This window comes from Epinephelus lanceolatus, chromosome 11 (assembly GCF_041903045.1).
Source record: "Epinephelus lanceolatus isolate andai-2023 chromosome 11, ASM4190304v1, whole genome shotgun sequence".
Lineage (NCBI taxonomy): Eukaryota > Metazoa > Chordata > Actinopteri > Perciformes > Serranidae > Epinephelus > Epinephelus lanceolatus.
Window position 1 is genome coordinate 5,355,413 of NC_135744.1, and position 22,295 is coordinate 5,377,707.

General features: G+C 39.5%; 1 protein-coding gene across 3 annotated transcripts in view; it reads left to right on the plus strand.

Annotated features, from left to right (window-relative positions):
- Nucleotides 1–20,006, plus strand: part of igsf9bb (immunoglobulin superfamily, member 9Bb) — a 277,518-nt gene extending 257,512 nt beyond the window's left edge. For 2 of the 3 annotated variants that reach the window (XM_033650284.2, XM_033650293.2), the window contains exons 18-20: nucleotides 4,900–6,537; nucleotides 13,432–13,559; nucleotides 19,095–19,418. In XM_033650284.2, coding sequence (XP_033506175.1) covers nucleotides 4,900–6,537; nucleotides 13,432–13,559; nucleotides 19,095–19,309 — 1,981 coding nt within the window. In that variant the 3' untranslated portion in view covers nucleotides 19,310–19,418. Of the gene's footprint in view, nucleotides 1–4,899; nucleotides 6,538–7,591; nucleotides 7,638–13,431; nucleotides 13,560–19,094 lie in introns of all 3 variants that reach the window. The other variant, XR_013492299.1, reaches the window with a different exon arrangement.
- The last annotated feature ends 2,289 nt before the right edge of the window (nucleotides 20,007–22,295 follow it).

The window sequence follows — 22,295 nt, forward strand, 5'->3', positions numbered from 1 at the left end:
GACTGTTGGCTTGGTGTGTCAGGGCCCAAAGACTGGAAAAAGGGGGCAGCTGGCCTGGCTTTTTTCAAAGTTAACACAATCTTAATACACTTAAGTTTTTTTATGGATTGAAGAACAAGATAATGTTTAGAGGTTCTGGAAGGCTGATATTGCCCCAATTGGACAGAGTTAGCCTGGCTGTTTTGGCATGTGTCCAGTCTATATGCTAAGCTATGCTTAGTAGCTACTTGCTTTAGCTTTATGTTTATCATACAGATATGAGAGTGATATCAGTCTTTTCATTTATCTCTCAGCAATAAAGCCAATTTGTTTATTTCTCAAAATGTCAAACTATTCCTTTCTAACAACATTGTTGTTTTCTGCATTGTTCACAACACTCTGCTTATGCATTGTGGCCATTTCTTTGGTTTGAGCTGTATGTGACTATGTCCTTGCTCACTCCTTTAATCACAGTTTCACCCCCAGGTGACCTGAAACACTGTCTTTTTGACATATCTGAATTGATTGATTGACTTTTCTTCTGCCCATTAATCTGTCTTGTTCTGTTAAATAAAAGTATTTTCAGTAGTCAGACTACATTTTTAGCTTGTAAAGATTACATCAGTGCCTGCCAGCTGCTGCAAGACAAAATGTGCAAACTTATAAAAAACATTATCCATACTTGTTTTTAATGTGATTGTGTGATGTAGTAATCACTGAATCTTCATTCAGTGGCTGTTTAATGAGGCTGTGATAGCTGTATTTTCTTAATTTTCTTTGTATCACCGTGCAGACAGTTTTAAGAGCATCGGCACTATTTCTTCTGTAATGTGTTTTGAGCACATGAAAGTAAAATTTTGATTAGACAGCTGACAGACTGCATTTTTTTTTTTTTTTTAAATTTTGGCCACTGTTCCTTTAGGTCATAGACCCAAATTTTTAAGGAAACAGGGACATAATATATTTTTCTGGACAACTTTACAACATAGTTTTAAAGATTTAAACAATTAAAGTAGGCAGAAAGCTTAAAAGTCAAGTGGCAACCTGCGGGGAAGCCAGACAGAAGTGCCAAAAACTGCAGTTCATTTATTGGCCACTTGAGGATGGCTCTAGAAGTGAGTCAATCCCCATAGACCCCCATGTTAAAATGCACAACTTTACAGCAGACAGAAACGTGTTTACAGCCTGGTACAAAAAAACAGTTTTAGTCCCTAAAGCTAATTTACCCATTCATGACAACTGTACAGGGGTTAATTTTACATTTTACATTTTATTAAGGCTTAAAGTTACAGTGACAGGGGACAAGGCATTTCTACAGTCTATGAGTCAGATCCACCCCTCACTCCTTCACAGCTCCACCTTCTCATCCAAATATGGTCACTTCTGGCTCCAAAAATCCAAGAAATGGCAATGGCCGAAATGCCGAATTTGAGGCTTCAAAACGGGAGTCCACAAACCTATGGCTGACGTCACAGTGGCTCTATCCATTATTTTTATACATCCTGTGTTCAAAACAAGCCCAGTTTTACCATGATGTCTAAACTATTTATGTGGTTTTTAATGAAAATATTATTGTAACAATTAGGAATGGTGTCCAAATCTACAAATGTTACAGAACATTAATGATTAAATGGACTGATGGTTGTTACATTGTATGAGCGGTCTTTTATGTGAACACAGAAGAAGCAGCACAGCATTAATGCAAGCACATGGGTTGTGATGTATGTGTTTCTGTTTGATTATATAAATATTATTACCTTAGGTTATGACAAGTGATTTGATATTTCAGTATTATTTGTCTATGTAGCTATTTAAAGCAGATGTGCTTTTCACACAAGCCTCAGTGATTTCTATGAGGATTGGCTTTATGTTTCATGTCACGCTAAATAAACAAATTGTGGCTTGAAAACAAATCATGGTATTCATTTACTCCTTCCTATAAGAAGACATGCTATGGTCATTAACAAAAATATCTCCCTAAATGGGAACAGGGTTTCACATCATATGTACTGGTCTTATTCTCAAATTCATTTTATATACTGTAGTTCTCTGTCATCGCCGGAACTTGGGCCAACTCAGCTAGCTTTCATGATTAGAATGACCTTTGACCTGGTTTTGACAGATTTTGACATACAGTCAGTATCACCTCACGTTGTGATTGGTAATATTCTCACTCTTCTGTAGGTGTGTTGGATCAAAGCTTTTCCTTCCACACTTGTCAGTTACACCTGTCTGCCATAACAGAGCGTTACATTGCTGTTGATGACAACTGCCTCAAACCTATTGCTACATTGTTACTCAAATTGAGTGCAAAGGCCAGCTCTTCCCTCTTTTGACATCGTCATGGATATTTACTTTTTGGCCCTGAAGGGGTCCAGCAAGCAGTTTATCCCAAGCTTGACTCCCAGGCCTAGACTCTAGGTGGCGTGTATTGTTATATGTTCTGGGTCCTAGAGCATCAAGTAGTGCATGTGGACTATCATTTTTATAGGCAAGGAAAAACTGAGTATCACTCGCTTTCAACTTTTATTTTAGGGTATTAATATCCATATGTAGTACCTATGTCATTGTTTTACATTGTCACAAGTTTAGGGGAACTATGTAAAAAAAGGCTGCAAGTCTTACACTGACCAGTATGTATGTGAGGCTCATTTATACTCCATTTACATATGAAAATAGATACGTCCATTCCAAATGTTGTTGTAAACATCACTGCCCTCATATTTCCATGCTTCCTTTATTGTGAGATGGATACAGCCAATGGATGGCACTAGAGGGCAGAGTCAGCAGTCTCAGACAACAACAAAAAAGGCATCAGCAAAACAGATTGTAATATTGTATCTTAACCAAAAGGCAACATGGTAGACGGTGGTGGTCTGTGTGGCCTTTATATACATTGCAAGATGTGGACTGAGAAGTCTTTTCACTATAATATTGATTTTTTTTTCTGTAAGCCATTATTTAGATTTTTTTCTCCTATGGTTGTATCTCACTTTAACTACACTATACTGCCTCCACGATCTTCAGTGATGCTGCTCCATTTCGTCTGTATTCGTAAGCTTTCAGAAAACGTGCACAGATAGGGATGAAATTAATGCAAAGTTCAGATAGAAGGCTCTGTCTGTCTCTGTATGTAACGCTGAGCATAAATTAGCCACAGGAGGTCCTAAAAACCTATTTTCTCTATCAGCTTCTTACTGTAAGCGATGGATTCCTACATTAAAAGTTTTGGTTATTTCACTCAGATAATATAATTATAATAATTTATTTATTTTTTCTGTGCTCCTTTAACTACCTTGATATAGGCGGGGCTTGTTTTAGAAAATATGATGTCACATACTTCCTTGCACCAATCAGGATTTGATAACTTTTGAATCAGAATGTGATGACTGTGGGTGTTTTGTTCACTTTCAGTCAAATCCAATTAGACCACTCCCACACCAATGAGGGACTATTTGTGTTCTGTTCTCAAAGAATAATACTTAAAGATTCACATTTTTTAACCTTGATTTTGCTTTGTTAAAGCCCCAGACACACCAAACTAAGTTCAGAGAACTAGCAGTGTCAAAGGCCCCTGCTGAGTTGCACGACATTCCGTGTCTCAGCCAAAAAGTTGTACGTACAGTCTGCGCTTACGTGAGAGGAAATAATTCTCTACACCAGCAGACGGCTGTTATCTGTAATTGCCATTCAAAAAGGGAAACCGCAAGATCGTCTTGAAGATTGTTAGCCAGTTAGCACATTGACAACACAATCCAATGTTGAAAGAACAGAGTATATTTAGCATGCGACAGTGAATAAAAACACAAACATTAGGAAACATTTCTGCTAAAAAGCTCAATGGCTAAAGAAAAATAATCTTACCTTATGGAACAACTTTGTTACGGTCTCACTCCCTCTTTATTTTAGGTCTTAGTTTACTCATTTCTGTTTCTCTCCTTGTGCACTGAGCTGAACTGGCAATCCAACATCAGCAATGCCGACTCCAACTCCGATTCAACATGCTGAATCAACTAAAGAAAAAAGCAGACAACGGGCAAAGGTGCAGGACACACTGCACTGGCTAGGGCAACAGGCGGTCACTGATGGCTAACCATCTGCTAAGTGTGTCAGGGCCTTAAGTCATATATTTAATGTTTGACACTGCAGATACCCAGAGTGAAAAGCTCTGTGTGAGTGCCAACGAACCAGTTTGTTGTTCTCATTGTCTCTTTTGTTATGTAATTGCATGAAATGAATATATGTCTATGGAGAAATGAAATGAGATTTACACTGGTCCATTTTGTGTACCATTTACTGTGTGATATCCCCTCCTTGTGTGCACCTCCCTCACTACTTGACAGAAAATCCCACAACAATTCTCTTGTGTCACCAAACCTCTGCATATTCACTTTGTTAAACTTCTCTTTTCAAGCGAAGTATGTGTCCAGGTTATGTTACCACTTTGATGGTTTAATGGTGAGGCATAGAGGCACTATCCCTCATGCTTAGCTCTGCCAGCATGTAAAAGACTGGGGTTTAGATGGTGCAGCAGCAAATACACATCAACTCCTGGCTGTTAGGCAAAGGTCATGACTTTTAGTAGTAAGGGGAAAGCAGAGATTGCTGATAAAAGAGTCATTACTCTTCTCAAGTTCCCATTGGTAATTCCATGTTCAAGGCATTGGAGGTTTGTGATATCTATATCAACTGAATATGACACTGCAAATGGAATGCAATGAGAACCCAGGTTATTTAGTTATGACATTTCTTTATTTTTCATTGTGCAAATTTAAAATTAGCAGATGTGTAAGATGTGTTGTCATTTTTGTTTTATTGCAGCTGGATTTGTTTTCAGCACAACCAGAGAAGCTTTGCTTTGCACAGAGTGCTGGCTTCTATAATTTTTGAGTCTTTACTCCCTCTCTATTCTCTTTGTAGGTCATCTTCAGGAAAGGTGAGCCCAGAGAGTGTTCGTTCAAAGGCATCCCCATCAGAATCATCTGAAGATAGTCATGATCAGCGGGGAAAGAAACCACCTCCAAGCCCAGGAAAGAGGGAGGAGTTGTCTTTATACAAGAAGACCAAAAGAGCAATAACAAGCAAGAAATACAGCATCTCCAAGCATGAAGCTGAAGCAACAACACCCATTGAACTCATCAGCCGAGGCCCAGATGGACGATTTGTCATAGACCCCAATGATGCAGAAATGTCTGTCAAGCCCCGGCGAATTGAGGGCTTTCCCTTTGTGGAAGAATCAGACCTCTATCCTGAATTCCGGCAGTCAGATGAAGAGAATGATGATCCCAGGCCTTTGCCACCAGTAATGGCCCCCCTTCGCACTCACCAGATTTCCCCCATCTCCAGTCAGGAATCCTACCTGCAACCTCCAGCCTACAGCCCTCGTTTCCAGAGGCCCTTCGAAGGTATGACCATCATGGAGAGCAGTCGGCTCCAGGCCACAGGGCAGATCCGGGGTTCTCTCCACCACAGGGCTTTCTATGGCTATCTAGGGCCCCCTGGGGATCATGATCCCCCACCTCCTTTTTACATGCCTGATACTAGCCCACTCAGCTCTGTCATGTCCTCCCCTCCATACCTTGCTGAAGGTCCTTTTGGTCACCCCATGATTCCTGAAGAAATGGGGGAGGGTGATTTCCCACAATATGCTGTCCCTGGCTTCCCACTTCCTTTGACACTCACCTCTTCCTCTCACTCTCCTGAGATTTGGCAGGGACTGGATTTCACCTTTGCAAGTCTGGAGGGGCCCCCCTTCATTTTTCCGCCGCATCATCCTTTGCACCTTCGCCATGACTCCCCCTATCCCCCTCCACCTCATGTACTTCCCCTGAGTGCTTTCCAGCCCTCCTCCCTTCCAATGCCTACCTACCCAGCTGTCCTGCCACTGGAGGCCCCAAAGAGCCACTCAAGCAAGTCTCCCAGCAAGGCCAAGCCTCGTGGCTCCCCAGCCAAGCATTTAGCTATGCAAGAGGCACATTTTGGGCAGCTAAGACACACAAGCCACAGTATGGGTGTGCCGGTTTTGCCTTACACCGATCCAATGGCTCATATTGTCCCTAGCACATTCAGTAGCCTGGACACACGATGGTTTGAAACCACCCCTCGTTTCAGTCCCAGACAGGCTCGTAGGATGGATTCTGGCATGCATCAGGTGGTTCTCCAGCCCTCCCGACTCTCACCCCTCACCCAAAGTCCCCTTAGTTCTCATGAGGGCTCCCCAGAGATTGTAGTACGTCCCCGGCCACGTCCCAGCATTGTCCAACCTCACATACCCCCAGAGATGTCTGAGATTACCCTCCTCCCTCCTTCCACAGCCAGCTTCTCAAGGAGATCTTCCCCCTCTTCCTCACCTGCCCAAGGCCAGAGTAGCAGGAGAGCAAGTCCAAGCTACCGTTCCCACATGGCCTTTGCCACCTCTGCAACCAGCTACCCAGCTTCCCAGTCCCCATCACCCCCCATGGAAAGCAGCAACATATTTGGGCAGATGCCATCTCAGAGGAGGACTGAGGAGGAGATCCTTCCATCTGAGCCCTCTCCACCCCAGTTGTCAGCTTCAGGGTAGGTGCATTAGGCATGCAGAGAGGGATACCATTTGAGTCATCTGCCACAACCCATAATGCTTTGATGTGTGAAGTTGCTCTGACATTTTGGTCACGGAAGTGCTGTCTAGTATCCATCTTTTTTTTTTTTTTAAATCATCTCTGTGGCAAATTAGTTTTATAGTTTAATTTATGCTTCTTTATTTGTTTACACTTGAAAACTATATGGTTGAGGGAAAACCATTTTGTTCTGATGATTCATTTGATGAGCTCTGGAAGTTTAGCTTCAATTTGGTCAATGCTGCTTTTCATGTCAGACATCAAGTTAGAGGTATTCACCCATTGAATCTGTGAAGCATTGTTCCAAAATTATTTCCCTGAAAAATATATTGCAGTGAAACCAAACAGTAAAAATTGTGAAACAAATTATTTCTTGAATTGATGAGAAAATGCATTTGCTTCACAGATTACATTTCAGACCTTTTGGGGCTACAGTCCATCCAGATGAAAAGTACTTTTGCGATTGCATTGTGTAATTTGTCTGGCACAAGCCCCTAAAAGCCTGGGAATTCGCAGACATCACCACAGGATCCCTGTTTTTCCATCTGTATCATGCGTTACCCTGCTTTCACCTAACAGGAGGAATCCCATAATATTCATCCAGTTGATTCCCCAGACAAAACAAACACCCATTGTTATGTCTAGCTCCAAGCCTTTGAAGATGCCTTAATCATGCAGAGGGATGCTTTAAGAAGAGTTCATCTTGGCAGGCCCTGCGGCCCATCCTCGGCCTTAGTAACCTGACTGCATGACCAATTCTCCCTTACCTCTCAGATTTCTTCCTACCCTACTTCCCCTTACCTTTCTGTAACCCTCCTCTCCCCAACCCCTTTGAATTATCCCCAGGACACCCCCAGGTCTGACTACCAAGGAAAGGTTGTTGGGCAAAGTGTGTCACAGGGCCTGTCCGCTTCTCATGTACTGCAATGTCTCCATCATTATGAATTAGGGGCAGTGTGGTGGTTCTTGATGGCTCCTGGAGTCTTACCTGCTTTGTTTTTGATTGATCTCAGCTATCTGGGCAGCGTTGTTGTGACCAGGTCCTCTACACCGCAATAGGTAAGGGTTGGATCCATGTCTGAAAGGGGGGGGTTAGCAGGTGGGACTTTTTTGATCACCTCGTCCTTTAAAGGGGAATACAAGACTTTGAGTCTTTGTTTGATTTGTTCCTTCCTTCAGTCAATACGTGTAGTTCTTTTCAGTTCTTTCCTTTTTCCTTTTTCTTAAAGTGGCTATGCATTTTAAGTTCTGCAGTCTTCAGTACATTATGCATTCTGATATGCATATGCCATCTGTTAGCTGATAGATTAGGCCAGAGATGTATCACCAACATGATTTCATGCTTGAGTGGTTTGCTAACTGACCACATCCACATGCAAAACTCTTAGTATAAATACCTCACCCCAGATAATTCTACCTTAGGTCTACACAAAGGCAAGACAATAGTTCTCTTATCAGCATTATATCGATTTAAATATTTATTCAAGTATTTATTGGTTATTTGGTTTACTATTCTTCAGATTAGTTCAGCAAACTGCATTCATAATTTCAGTATAGTATTTGATATAAAAGCCAAAGAACTCATCTGTGCATGGCCAAATTGGACTATACTCCAATTAGATGGTTACAAGCTTTTCTTTTCTACACCTTTGATCTAGAAATTAAATCACACTTAAGTTGTGTCCTATATGCCATGGGTTTGAATTCAACTAAAAGTTAAATGATTGTCAATATAGACACAAGCCCCTAAAAAGGTCTCCCATAATTTGATAGTTTTGACAGTGTGCTGTAGGTTGATGGTACTTTGTACAAGCTCAGCCCACTACTGACTTCTCTATTGATTTACCCAATGAGGCTTTGCCTCTGCACCCTGGAGACAGACCAATGCACTCTACACCCAGTTAGGTATGCCATAGTTGAGTGTGAAGAATAATGTTTGCCTCAGTTAATCTAGAATCAATGCAAAATAAAGAAGTCTTCAGCAAACATGACTGTCACAATCCAACTCATTGCAAGATATCATCATGGATAAGACCTGCTCTTTTTGCTCCACTGCCATCTCGGTTCAGGACATCAAGTACGAGGCCTGGGTTATACGTCCCCATGTTTTACTACACCAAGAAAGAACAGAATGCATTGCTAACTGTGTATCTCTTAGCAATGGCTTTTGATACCAATTGCATTGTCAAGGCCTGGCATTTAAAAGAATAATTGCAAATGTTGAGAATACAGTCAGTCCATCCTTCCATCATCTTCCCTGTAGCCCAGTGGTAAGCTGTCTCTCCCATTCGGCCATTTTCCTCAGAGAGGAATGAATTGCTGCTCAGTCCTGTTGGATTTGTTATATGCTAATGCTGCTAAGGGCGCAGCTCTAGCCTAGCCTTCTTGGCAGGCCTCCTCACCTGTCTCAGCCACTACAAGACTGAACTGATTGCCAAGGAGATTGTTAAGGATTACAATGAGGCCAGTGCATTCTCGGGATGTCTCTGGCCTTTATTATGAAGTGTGAGAGAACTGGGTGCACATCTTTGAATAGATCAGGCAACATCCAGCAAGATGTGAAACTGATATCTTGCTGCTTCATGTAATCTGCCCCCCTCCCCCCTCTCAGACTAAAGATGAGTCTAGTGGGGATTTAGAGGACCAGTTTCATCCGCCCCCTTGGCCCTTATAGAGGCCAGCAAAGAATAATTCAAATAATAAAGCATGCTGTAACACTAATTACTATAAAACTTCAATTAGTAGCCCAGGGGTTGGGTTATTTGCTTAAATCACTGAACTCAACAGGGATATATTTGGGGCAGGCATGGGACAGGTCTTTAATTCCTTTCACAAAAACTGTTGCTCAGCAAAAATGGGGACTACAATTACATTATTTGTTTAAACTAGTATGAACACAACTTGTATAAAAATTAGGCTTCAAATAACATATCAGTTATGAATCATTCAGTTTATCTAGCTCAGAGAGACAGCACTTTAGAGAGAGTTACAACCCGGCACCTGAGGATTATGTCACCCAGCACACAAACACAACACCACTCTGTCCTGTTAAAACAATATTCACAACTTGGATTATTTTTGATGATAATGCCTTTTGAGTCTTTTGATCAGTGGTCCCTTACGGACTAATGTAATATGAATAACTAATTAAGGAATGGACACATATTCTGACACTATGAAAGCTTCAGAGGTACAGAGTCACCACTCTCTTGTTTGTCTCTCTTGTCGTCTCTCTGGTTTGTTATGCTGGTAAATCTGAATGAATTACTATATTCTTTGGTGCTTATGACTTCAGTAAAATGAACTGAACAATTGAATTGTGGAGAATCCAACCAAGCTAACAATGTGTAGCATCTCCATATTGACAAGGCTTTAAACATTTATTTTTGTATGCATGATCTAAGCAGTTAACATTAGTGAGTAGACAACCTGATTTTGTACATACGAAGAACTTATATAAAAAAGAAATGCTTGGCAACCAGATCAGGCGTCTAATTGAGATAGGTGTTTATTTGTCAAAATGTTTAGCCTCTCCGGACTTGTAAAAAGGACCGGGCATTTAATTGGGACTAGGCTTTTTATTGAAGTTTTATGGTACTTCCTTTATTTAAAAAAAGAATAAATAATAGCAAAGTCCATAACATGGTCACATACATAGTTATAGAACTAGAGTTACATCCAGGGATTGTTGAGTTTTCATTATAAAAAACCAATATGATCATCTCACCAGGTATGGTCACCACTTTATGTTGGTGTCTTGTATTTTTCTGTACTATATATATTAGGGGTGTAACGATTCATTTTTACAACGATTCAATTCATATCATTTTCCATGGTTCCGATTCGATTCAAGAACGATATTTGGCTCATCTAGAACGATACGATTCGATTCGATTCAAGGGCTAGAAATCGATTCAGTAACTTTTTTTGTTTTGCCAAAAACTGAACCAGTGTGACTGTGAAATACATACCTGAATACTGTGGACAGTGCAGTTCTTAAAAGAGATTCAGGGATTAATTAATTTTGGATATAAATAAGTAAACACAACGATTAATGGCAAAAACATTCACCTTTTATTAAATACTATAATTATCACAAGTTCAGAACCTGCTGATCAAAAAGTGTGATCAACATTCCTCCAGGCTGAATTACAGCTGAACAGTAGGTTTCCCTGCTACTTCTCTTGTGATTTTCAATCAGTATAAGAGGAGTACAATAATACACAAAAATAAAGTGCAGTCTGTTAGGTTGAATGGACAGTAGGTTTCCCTGCTACTTCTGTCATTTTACTCAGTATAAAAGGAATACAATAATATACAAAAATAAAGTGCAACCTTACCTATCAGGTTGAATGGACAGTAGTTTTCCCTGCTTCTTCTCTGTCATTTTACTCAGTCAGTACACATTCGACAGACAGCCACCGACTTGTCCAGAACACCTCCTTTTTTGCAGAAACCAAAGTGTTTCCACACACTCAACTTCAAATTCGGCTTGAAAATCTCCAGCTCGTCCGCCTCCTCTTTGCTGTTAGCCATGCTTCATTTTGTTTTGAGTCGGCACTACCGGCACATGCCGATGATGTCACACTCAGGGAGAGTGAAGCGAATCGAGCAACTTTACGATTAGAAGTGATAAAAAATACATGTATATAACGTCGTGCTTAAATACAACGCACAAATGCTTAGTAATCGATATAATCGATTTTTGACATTGTAAATCGATTTCACAGCGATATCGTCATCAGTGAGGGACAACTTGCCAAGGCTCTATCGCTGCAGTTAGAATGTAGGAAAATAAATCGATGCATCGATGTAATCGATGAATCTTTACACTCCTAATATATATTAATACAAGGTGTGGCTTACTGTGTTTTTATTAAAAGGTGGTCTATGTTGACGTTCTCATAGACATTCTTTATTGTCAGATGATCACTTCCTAAAACACTCTTAGCATTCTCCTCAAGCGTGACACATTCTGCCATTTCTATTTTACAGATGCTTGTATTGTATGACACCAATTGAAAATATTTTGGACCCCAATATCCAGTAAATATTTTGTAAGATTGGCGTTATGACGTCAACTTAAGCTGTGTGTCCACTGGAAGCCATCATTCACGGCTTTTTTTATTTTGTTTTGTTTTGTTTTGCATTAACAATGAAGCAGAAATGCTGTTGCATGTTCCTGGCAGTGATGAAAGCTTAGCATGTGTAAAGTTCTCAGTGCACCAGTTTAAACAAGTTAAAACATATTCCAGCTTTTATCAAAAATGCGTCAGATTCTAAGCAGGTTTTGAACAGCAACAGAGCAATAGCAGGAGCCATGACCTGCACGTCGCACAAGCATCTCTTTAGCCCCAGTAACTAAAAGCAGATTCCTGGTGGACACATGGCCTTAATCCCTTGCATTAAGCATCTGTATAGAGCACTACTTTAACCATCCGCTGTAAGTATACAATTGCACTTGTAAGTTTGGACTGCAGAACAGTTCTCACTGCCATGTGAAGCAAGTGTCCTACCAAAACAGCTTACGCACTTCTTTTTATCATAAGGAACAAATAGATTGTCAAGGGCTTGCAGAGGGGGAACACACAGGGGGCTTGAGGACCCTCTTATGTTTGAGTGATCTGCCCAATGAAGTGCTTTTGAATGTATTCCCCTTTAAAGTCGTGTTCCATGTGCAAACTGCCATGCATGCCATCGCTAAATATTGCTCCTCCGTATCAAAAAAAGATACAATTATATGGATAAATTCTTGTTACATTTGTTGTCCTAGTGCTTCGCTTTTCTTTGGCTTATTTTTCATTATGTGACTGTTCCCGAGTAGTCATTTTCCCCTCCCGCCATCTCTCCCCCTGTCAGCATGGTGAAGCCCATTGTAGACAGTATCCATGTCTATGAATACATATTGATGATGCTTTGTTGCTCAGCTGTGATTCTCCCCCTCTACTAACGACCTTCGGTTTCTCTCTGCAGCCACGGTGGGAAGATGGCCTCTCTGTAATGCTAATTATTTTCTGTGCCTTGAGAGAACCGAGTGTGTGTTTGTGGCAGAAATCTGTGGGCTGTGGCCATAAGTGCCTCCATGAATGGGAGGGAGGTCTGTAGATGCAATCATGAGCAGCTGACAAATATACACTACACACCAAGGAAACATTTGCATCTGTTATTTTCAGAGTGGGATAGCTTCATTTTTAAAAAGTATGATACAGTCTGCAAATGTATCATCAATTGAGAAGCCTTGCTTATATTTGGTTCAAAGTATTCTTTTCTTCTATTTTGGGAGAATTTTCCTCTGAAACCAACAGTGCAAGTCTTTTTAAACATATCCTCTCAAAAATGTTATTGTTCTAACCTGCACCATGAGGTAAACAGATGGTTTCAGGAGTCGTGTAATACTTTGCTTTCCTTTGGATAAAGATTGTTTGGATCAATTTGAGCAAAATATCTCAGATGTCCCTAAAGGGTAATTAAATTTTAAGGTGCACAATTGAATATACCATCTGGATTTATGAACTAAATTAGTAAAACTTTATTATTACTAACCTGAACGTAACTGACAGTAAATCCGTATGATGCACACGGTTTTGGTAAGAGTAGAATTCATGAGATTGTTCTTCAAACTTTTGGAGAAAAAAAAAAACAACAACTTTTGCTGGATTTCAGAGTACAGCTCTTTAGGTGTCTCACATTGATCCTTTGGTAATGTGCTGCACCTCTTGCTTAGCACGAGCAGTGCTGTTTTGAGATTGTGTGGGTTTCTGGTTCTGCTGCACTCCGTAGTGCAGAAACACAGTCCACTGAGTATGTTTGGCCTGGAGTTACCCGTTTTCCCCTCTCTCTGCTCTTTATCCAGAAAACGTCGAGGTGCGCCGAGTGCCCTTTCGGGGTCTGAGAGGATTGATGCACTGAGATACCAACGTATTAAAAAGGCCAAGAAGATGATGATGAACAACAATAACTCCAAGACCAGAAAGAAAGCAGGTGTGAACCTTGTTCTTCTGTTCTCACTTTTTACACATTGTTTATTTATTTATTTTTTTTTTTTTTACACTTGTTTCATTATGAACACTGGTACCAGGCTTTTTGCTTCTCAAAGATGTAAATTTTTTATTGCTGTACAAAGGATGCATCACGTTTATTTGGGTTGTAGTAATACCTCTACTGGCAGAGTGAGAAAGCAGCACATGACAAAAACTGTGGAACGGATTTGCACACAACACTTGCAGAAAGGTTGGAAGTGAAAAGCCTTTTTCAGTCATTTGCCAAAGAAGGGTATAGCAGTTAGTCCACATTTAAATAATGTGATGTGATGTGATGTTTATCCTGTGATTCCAAATTGGTTTGTGAAACCAAGTACTACCAGTACTTTATTTAACTTAATTACACCGGTACTGTAACTCTACGGTAACAGTCTTTTATTGACTTTTATTACAACAGTACTTCATTTCATCTTGAAAAACAAAACCAAGGCAACTCTTCTCTGGTGCAAAAGTTAAAAGGCCTTTATTAAATGGCTAGTTTATGATGAACATTAAAGTTCACTTGATTCAGTTGACTTTAATGTTCATCATGAACTAGCCATTTAATAAAGGCCTTTTAACTTTTGCACCAGAGAAGAGTTGCCTTGGATTTTGTTTTTTCAAGATGTACTGCACTTCCTGACCAAAGAGCACCTTCCTGGATACCATGATACTGCAACCCACATGAGCGCTTTATCTGCTGTTGTCTTCAAGTACTTCATTTCACTTTATTAAAACCTTTTATAACATTTATTCAATTTTATTATATAGTACTTTATTTGATTTGATTTTAACAGTACTTAATTTTATTTTATTATAATAGGACTTTTTTTTAACTTTATCATAATAGTACTTTAATTTTATTATAACAGTACGTTAACACTTTATTTGACTTTATTATAACTGTAATTTATTTAATTTGATTATAACATACTTTATTTAATTTTATTTTAACAGTACTTAAAGTTTTGTAGCTACTTTTATTCAACTTTATTGTAATTGTAGTTTGTTAAGTAGTTTAGTATTTCAGTAGTGTAGTGTAGTTTCGAGGAAATTTCAAAATAGAGATGTACATATATTGCGTATCACGATATAGCCAAAACACCAGCTACTTTGTATCATGTAGGCTACATCTGTGTGTTTCCATTTATTTTGCGACCAGTAAACAAAAAAGCTTATTCAGTACGTTGCGTCGTCTTCTGTTGTCATATGAGTGTACCTGGAAATTTACAGTATTGAGGCTTCTTTCTGTGTCTTTGTCATTTTCTGACCATTCATAATTTAACTTGATTGTTCGTGGTAACATGTTTGATTTTGTGGTGCAAATTTTTTTACAATGACCCTTAATGTTGGCTAATTAATGATTAACATAATTAATGGCTCAGGACACCTGTAAAGCGGGATGATACATGCATAGTTAAAAGTCCCCAGTGCTATTATACTGTATATCAGAACTCATGGACAGCCTCCTGTCCAATCATGCTTGGTTGTAACTAACTATTGTATAATTCAATTTATTGTTGTCATACTCTATATACAGCAGCATACAGTGAACAAAATGTCATTATTCACGAATCCAGGTGCAGTAAAGAACATAATCACAACCAGCATTAATACAAAAAGTAGCATTAATACAATACCATTGAAAGTGACTGCTGCTGCTAGTTACCTAGTGCACCTAGGAATGTACTCCTCACCCCACCTCACTCCCCACTGCTTTGACACTCCAAAGGTAGTAGTGTAGTACCCCTTTTCGATGGTTATGGCCTGGCTTGGTTTGGGCCATCAGCCCAGCATAGCAGGGATTTGCATTTCTATTACAACAGAGCTACCTTCTTGAAGGTGTCTTAAACTGATGATGTCTTGTCTTGACTAATGGCTTTAATAAGGGGCTGATCCATGGCTGAAGTCCCCTGTTATTTTTGCTGCATATGTTTATCTACAGCAGCAAGTTTACCTGTTGGAGGTGAGCTGTTTGCAGAGGTGCAGTTAGAGCCTGTTGTCTGCAGCTTTTCTAACATCTAACTGTGGCTGTTTCTGATTTCACTTTTGTCCCTGCCATATGATTAGACTGCCAATATTGAGAAGAAGCTGCTAACAAAGTTCCACAAATTCAGTAATAACGCATTTCATTTCCTATAGGTTCTTCACAATAAAATTCTCTTAGTTTTTTGTTATGTATAAACTTTTATTGTGAAGCAGCTAAATAAGGAAATGTTGAGTTTTTTAGCAGCAACTTCATACAACTTCTAACAAGGTGGATAGCAAACATGAAACAATAAAATAAATCAGATATCTAAAGTAAAAACAGGACGCAGGAGAAACTGAACCACAGAGATTCAGTTAGAAGCTACAAAAGGTGGCCTTGTTTTTCTGACCTACTCCAGAGAACATCCATCTTCAGCATGGCTTGAAATGGCAAGGCATGTCTAAACTGACAATGCGAACACAAACTGGTGCAGCATGGCTTTACTTGGCGCGGCCAAGAGTGACAATGGAAGAAGGGTATAGGTCCGTCTCTGCAAAATATGACAGTTACTGTGGCATGAGGTGAGAGGCAAATAGCATTTATCTGCACACACTGAAATCACTGTGATGACAGACCTAGTTAAAAATCTGCAAAACTTCCTTTTAACAGCTATAGCAACTTGAATTCAGCTCGTGGGAATTGCTTTAAATTTAGCAGAGACGTCCGTTTGGACTCAATAATTAATTGATGATATTTTAATGGTCAAAGGGTCACTGTAACCTCGTTCATCTCATTCTCGTGAATGTGTTATCTCATGAACACCTTGAGGGAATTTCATAAAATTTTATTAAGCATCCCATGAAGGATGAGCGGACTTCAATTTTGTGTTCAAAGGTCAAGGTCAGTGTGACCTCACAAAATATGTTTTTGGCCATAACTCAAGAATCCATGTGATAATTATGACAAAACTTCACACAAATGTCTAATTGGAAAAATAATGAAGTGATGACATTTTATATACAAAAGGTCAAAAGTCAACTTAACTGTGACATTATAATGTTCTGAATAAAACACTTTTCTGGCCATTATTCAATGTCATATCTCAGGAACAGATGGGAAAACATTTGGTCAGACACTGACTTGGTGACAGTAATTTCGGGTGTCCTCCTGGAAACTGCTGATTGTGTAGATCTTCTGTGCTGCCAGGTTGAAGATGTATGCGAAGCATTCATGTTTTAAAATATGTAGCTTCTTTGCAGCAACATTCATATCCTATTTGAAGCATAGTCAACTGTCATGGCTACATGGACAGACAAGGATGTAAACTGCAACTGCAACTTTACTGGTTCAAGGAGACATACAACCCGAAGGCAGTAATTGTAGTTTTCTTTTTCTTTCTACTCTCTTCTTCTTTGTGTGGCTTTGGGCTTACGGTTATGATTTTATTTTATGAGAGTGCTTGTATGGACAGGAATGTTTTGAGAATGAAGGAGAAATTAAGTAAATTAACTGCATTTTCAAAAATATCTGTGTCCACATGGACTAAGCCATAGATACATAAAGGAGGTGGAGGGGCATCAAAACAAAACGTCCTGCCTCCAAGAAGAGGGATGAGAGGGGGTAGGGTTCCTCAGTGTTTTTTTTACAAGGGTAGTGTTCAAAGCCACTGATGAATTCAAGCTGTGCCAACTCACAGGGCACCCAGCTATAAGATGCCTCTCTGAGCCAGCACCTGACTTTCTGCTTCTGCTGCTGGCGGCCAGCCATGGGGCCTTGACATCTTGCAGCCCACTTTCATAATGGGGACATGAGTATGACTAAAGTGGGTTGGAAATAGAGCCCGAATGATATTTGGACTTTTGGGGCCGATGCCAATACCCATATTAGGAGTAAAAAAAATTCCAATACCGATGTATCGGCCAATATTAGTATATATATATTTATACTAGAAACAAAGATTTGTAATGCAGTTTAACAAACTTTGAGACAGCAAAGATGCTTGATTTTTAATATGGGGTAGTGTGAGATTTACTGTACTTGAATATTTCAAGTATTGTCAGGAACTGTAGAGCAATGTTTTTCTTTATTGCACCTCAAGTTTCAGATTTGAATTAATTTCAAGGTAGAAATGTGGGACTTTTACTTTGGAATACTTCTAAAGTTATACAGTAAAAATTATGAATTCTTGTGTTTGGCTAGATGTCCTCGGCTAAAATGTATCAGTCAGTGTCAGGGACTATCTATTCAATTTTGTTTTCCCAGTAACCCAAAAGACTAATGGTAAATGGACTGTACTTGTATTGTGCTTTTTCTAGTCTTCCGACCACTTAAAGCACTTTTTTTACACTACATGTCACACTCACCCATTTACACACTGGTGGCTGAGGCTACCAGCAGCCATGGGGAGCAATTTAGGGTTCAGTGTCTTGCTTAAGAATATTTCAAAATGAGGTCTGAGGAGCAAGGGATTGAACTGCCAATCTTCTGATTGGAGAACGACCCGCTCTACCTTCTCAGCCACAGCCACTTCAATCAAAGGATGGAGACATTTCCCTCACAGTTTAGTGGTATTTACTTTATAATTTATAAGGGACACCAGTTATATTGGAGTTTTGAAAAGTGAAAAGAAGGAGTCATTGTTTATTAACTTTCGAGCAATGAATTTCACAAAGTAGTTTGCAGCTAACCCTGAAGACACCACTCTGCTCCACCATCTCATCTGCTGTGCAGAGTCTTGTAGCAATAAGACCGCCCTCATATCCCATCATGCCTGTCCAGTGCTGGACTAATGTCTAGTGAGTAGTTTGTTGAGTGTTCTGTTTTATGCTCCAGAATGCAAATTGATGACTTTAGTGTAGTGTTAGTTTAGTTTTTAGTGTTTATAATGTGTCTCTTCAGAACATGGTGGTTTATATTGGTAATTGTCGTTTATGTGCATGAGTGAGGTCTTTCATTTCTTGAGTGAAGCTGTATTTTCCCTTTAAAGGGGAGCAGTTAAAGATACTTTGAAAACCATCTGCTTATATCCTTTATCTAATATCTTGTGGTTAACACAGCCAGCTGGACTAATTGAAGAGACACAGACCTTTTATTCTTACATGAACTGTGTAATTTATAATGCAAATATTCTATTTGTGCATAATAGAGGTTAGAAATGCCAAAATTTCAGAATGATAATCAACATGATTAATGATAAATCATGATAATCATGTTCGCCAATATTGGCCACTAGTATTGGCAGTCCAATATGACGGTCAGGCTCCAGTTGGAAAGATGTTAGACCCTTAAAAACAGAAAGCAGGGAGAAACAGCTAACCTGGCCAACATGTTCTTTTCACATACTGTATCTTCTCGTTTGTTTAATCCGTACACAAACAGAAATGTAAAAAGGTCTTGGTAATGGTTTTACAGGGATTTATTGCTAGAACTTTCATGGTTGGGACAGTGACTTCCTGGAGCTTTGTTGTCACCATGATGTTGCCAGGAGTTCAGGTGGCAGTGACCTGCCTTTCATCTCTCCTCCGACAGGTGTCTCCACCTCTCAGACCCAGCAGGCCTACACCTCTCAGGTACTCCAGCCCGAAGAAGCTCTCTACCTCCGCAAGAAGAAGAAACGGCCCATCCTCCATGACCCATATACTCGCTTTTCTGCTCTGCTGTACCGCCGCCCACCCCGTGAGGATCAGAAGGCTATTTTGGCCAGCATGGACAGCATAGACCTAGACCATGCAACCCTCCTCTAAAAGCCCTTGAGGACAAGGTCACAACCATGCAATACACCCTCATTCCAAAATAACACAAGCTACATACCAGATGGGAAAAAAACAAAGATGTTTGCAATTTAATGTCTATAAAGGGGAATAGCACTAAATTTCAGCATTCAGATTTGATACATTCTGTAGCTACGTCCTTCAGTCAGTTCAGTCCGCATTAGTAAGCATTCTGCCATGTTCAATCTGTGGTGACCTCTATGTACCTGGAAGAATCAGATCAAGAACCTACATAAAGTACAGATTATATGGTATATTGGAATGACATCACAGATTGCAGTTCTAGTTCCAAGGCAAGTTTTGATTATTTTTTTTACTAGTGATTGGGATGCCCAAATGCACATGGATAATCTGTGTATGCTTAAATCAAGTAGTATTCCCTTTGAAAATGTGTTTAGACCTTCAGTGGTTCAAATTAAAACAATAGCTGCCACAATTTTCCAAAGTTTTACTCCAGTGCAAAAAGATGAATTCAAAAAGAGGCAATACATGATTACCAGCTTCAATTTATCCCAATTTATCAAAAAAATTCCAGTTTTCACACTCCAATGTTACCATTTTTAATTTGAAAGGCTTTTACAGACTTAGATCATGTTTCTTGTGCTGAGCCAATCCCCCCATTAAAGCCCTGCGGGTCTCTGTTTACAGCACTTTCCACCAGATCCTCTCCGCCAGCAACGTCTCTTATCTGCTGAGAAACTCGCCTCACAAATATGGGTGTTCTCACTTCCTACCAAGTATACCTCAGAGCACAGGACACGAGACCATACAACTACCAGGATCAGCCAGCAGAACAAACTAGCCTTTTCCGCCTCTTTAGCCATTATTGTGTTCCACTAGCTTTTCTTATAATGATTTTTCTAGTTTTCCTTTCTTATATGAACTTCTTCTAGTCTGTTACGCATCCATACATTAAGATAATTCATTTATTTATCTTTCAGAATGATAATTCTGTCACATTCTACTCATCCTCTCTGCTCTGTCGGGAATGATCGGGACTGACAGAAACAGAAAACACAGCCCTGAACCACTTTACTTGGCCTACTGAAAGAATTCTATAGATGTTCACTATATCTGATTTCTTATTGAACAGCAGCAGCAGTGAATCACGCAGGGGTTTAATGTACATTTGCATTTCACACACTTATGACAAACCATGAAAAGGCACAATGAAAAGTGGCAATTCAATTACTTTTGCTTATTCTTCATAAAGTCATTTAATTGCTCCAATAAACTGCTCTGCCTTTGGCTTTTCATATCTCATAACAGTTTGCACTGGAGCAAAATCTTGTCCATTTCCTACAATTTGTGTCTGTTTTTTTACATCTCCTCCAAATCTTCTACTTTAGATAGTGTAGAGGGTTTCAAATCCTGTTCAGAAAGAACTATAGTTATGCCAAAAACAAATTCAATTTAAAAAAAAAATAACAACTATACATAGCGGAGGATAAGATTTTGTGCCATAGTATGTGATAGGGTTTTTATATATATATATATATATATATATATATATATATATATATATATACACCTATTAGAGGGCATAAAAACAATGGTTTTGTTTGGCCTTAATGAAGCTTCTGGTTGGTTGCTTGCTTGTGCTCACTTGTGTCTAATTTTTATTTCTTTTTTTGTGTGTGTGTGTGTGTGTGTGTGTGTGTGTGTGTGTGCGTGTACAAGTACCCGCCTCTTTGTATTTTGTCTCTTAATGTGCTCATCATTTGAATTGAAAATGCAGAGGGTACAGTCATCCCTTATGAGGCATTAAGGGTAACACAAAGTGAGCCAAACGTTTTTCTGGTATACTTCACTGGTAAGCAGTTTTGTTTACATGTTCCTCTGTTTTACTTTGAAAGATTCCAGTGATAGAGATGATGAAATTTGTCTAACTGACATGGAAATGTGGACACAAAAGGGGCTAAAATGATTTTTACTGGATAAGTAAAGGAAGTGCCATAACAGTAGAAACTCAGTTATATCACACATTACACATGCTGCAGCTCAGTCATATTTTAGATTCAACACAGGATGGGTGTGTACTGTAACAGTTTTGTTGATGTTTTTGTTTTCTTTCTTTCTTCAGTTTTGGTCAAAAGGTGCTCAATTTCTTCAGAGGCTGTTTTCACTTAGATGTTACTGTAACATATCTGGGGCTCCTGATACAAAATGAGAGCAGTGTCATCGTTCTGATGAAGTGTGTTCAGAGTGGCATTGCTCATGGGTATGTTCAATGGTTTTTATGTATGTATTTATTTGTGTAATTATTTATTGTGATTTTGAACAGATTCTGATACAGCTCCAACTCCAACAGAGTCTTCTAAAATCAACCATGTTTTAAGTGACTACATTTGGTCATTTGATTAAGATATTTCCACAATAAATGCTTGCAAAATGAGGCATGTTCGCTTTCAGCCGTATTAAAAAAAGGGTTAAAAAATCTGCTCAGACACTTCCTCTGCTCATATTTGATTTTTACAGTGCTGGAGGAGTGAAGGGTCTGAACGGTTGTGATATGATCTATTTATAAAACACGGAATACTTCAAGCAATTATCATACATGAATAGAAGGGCAAAATTAAAGAGAAAAAAAAATGTCCTGACTTACATCTATATTCGGCATACTGGAATAAAGTTAATAAATGCATCATACAGATGCATCGGGGTTGTGTTAGAAGTTCATTCATTCATTCATTCATTCATCTTCTATAACTGCTTATCCTGTTGGGGGTCACGGGGGGCGGGGGGCTGGAGCCTATCCCAGCTGACATTGGGCAAAAGGGTATGGTCTATCATAGACAACCATTCATGCTCACATTCACACCTACGGCCAATTTATAGTCACCAGCTAACCTAACCTGCATGTCTTTCATTGTGGGAGAAAGCCAGGGTACCCAGAGAAAACCCATGCAGACAAAGGCCAAACATGCAAACTCTGCACGTAAGGGCTCCTCCACCTCGG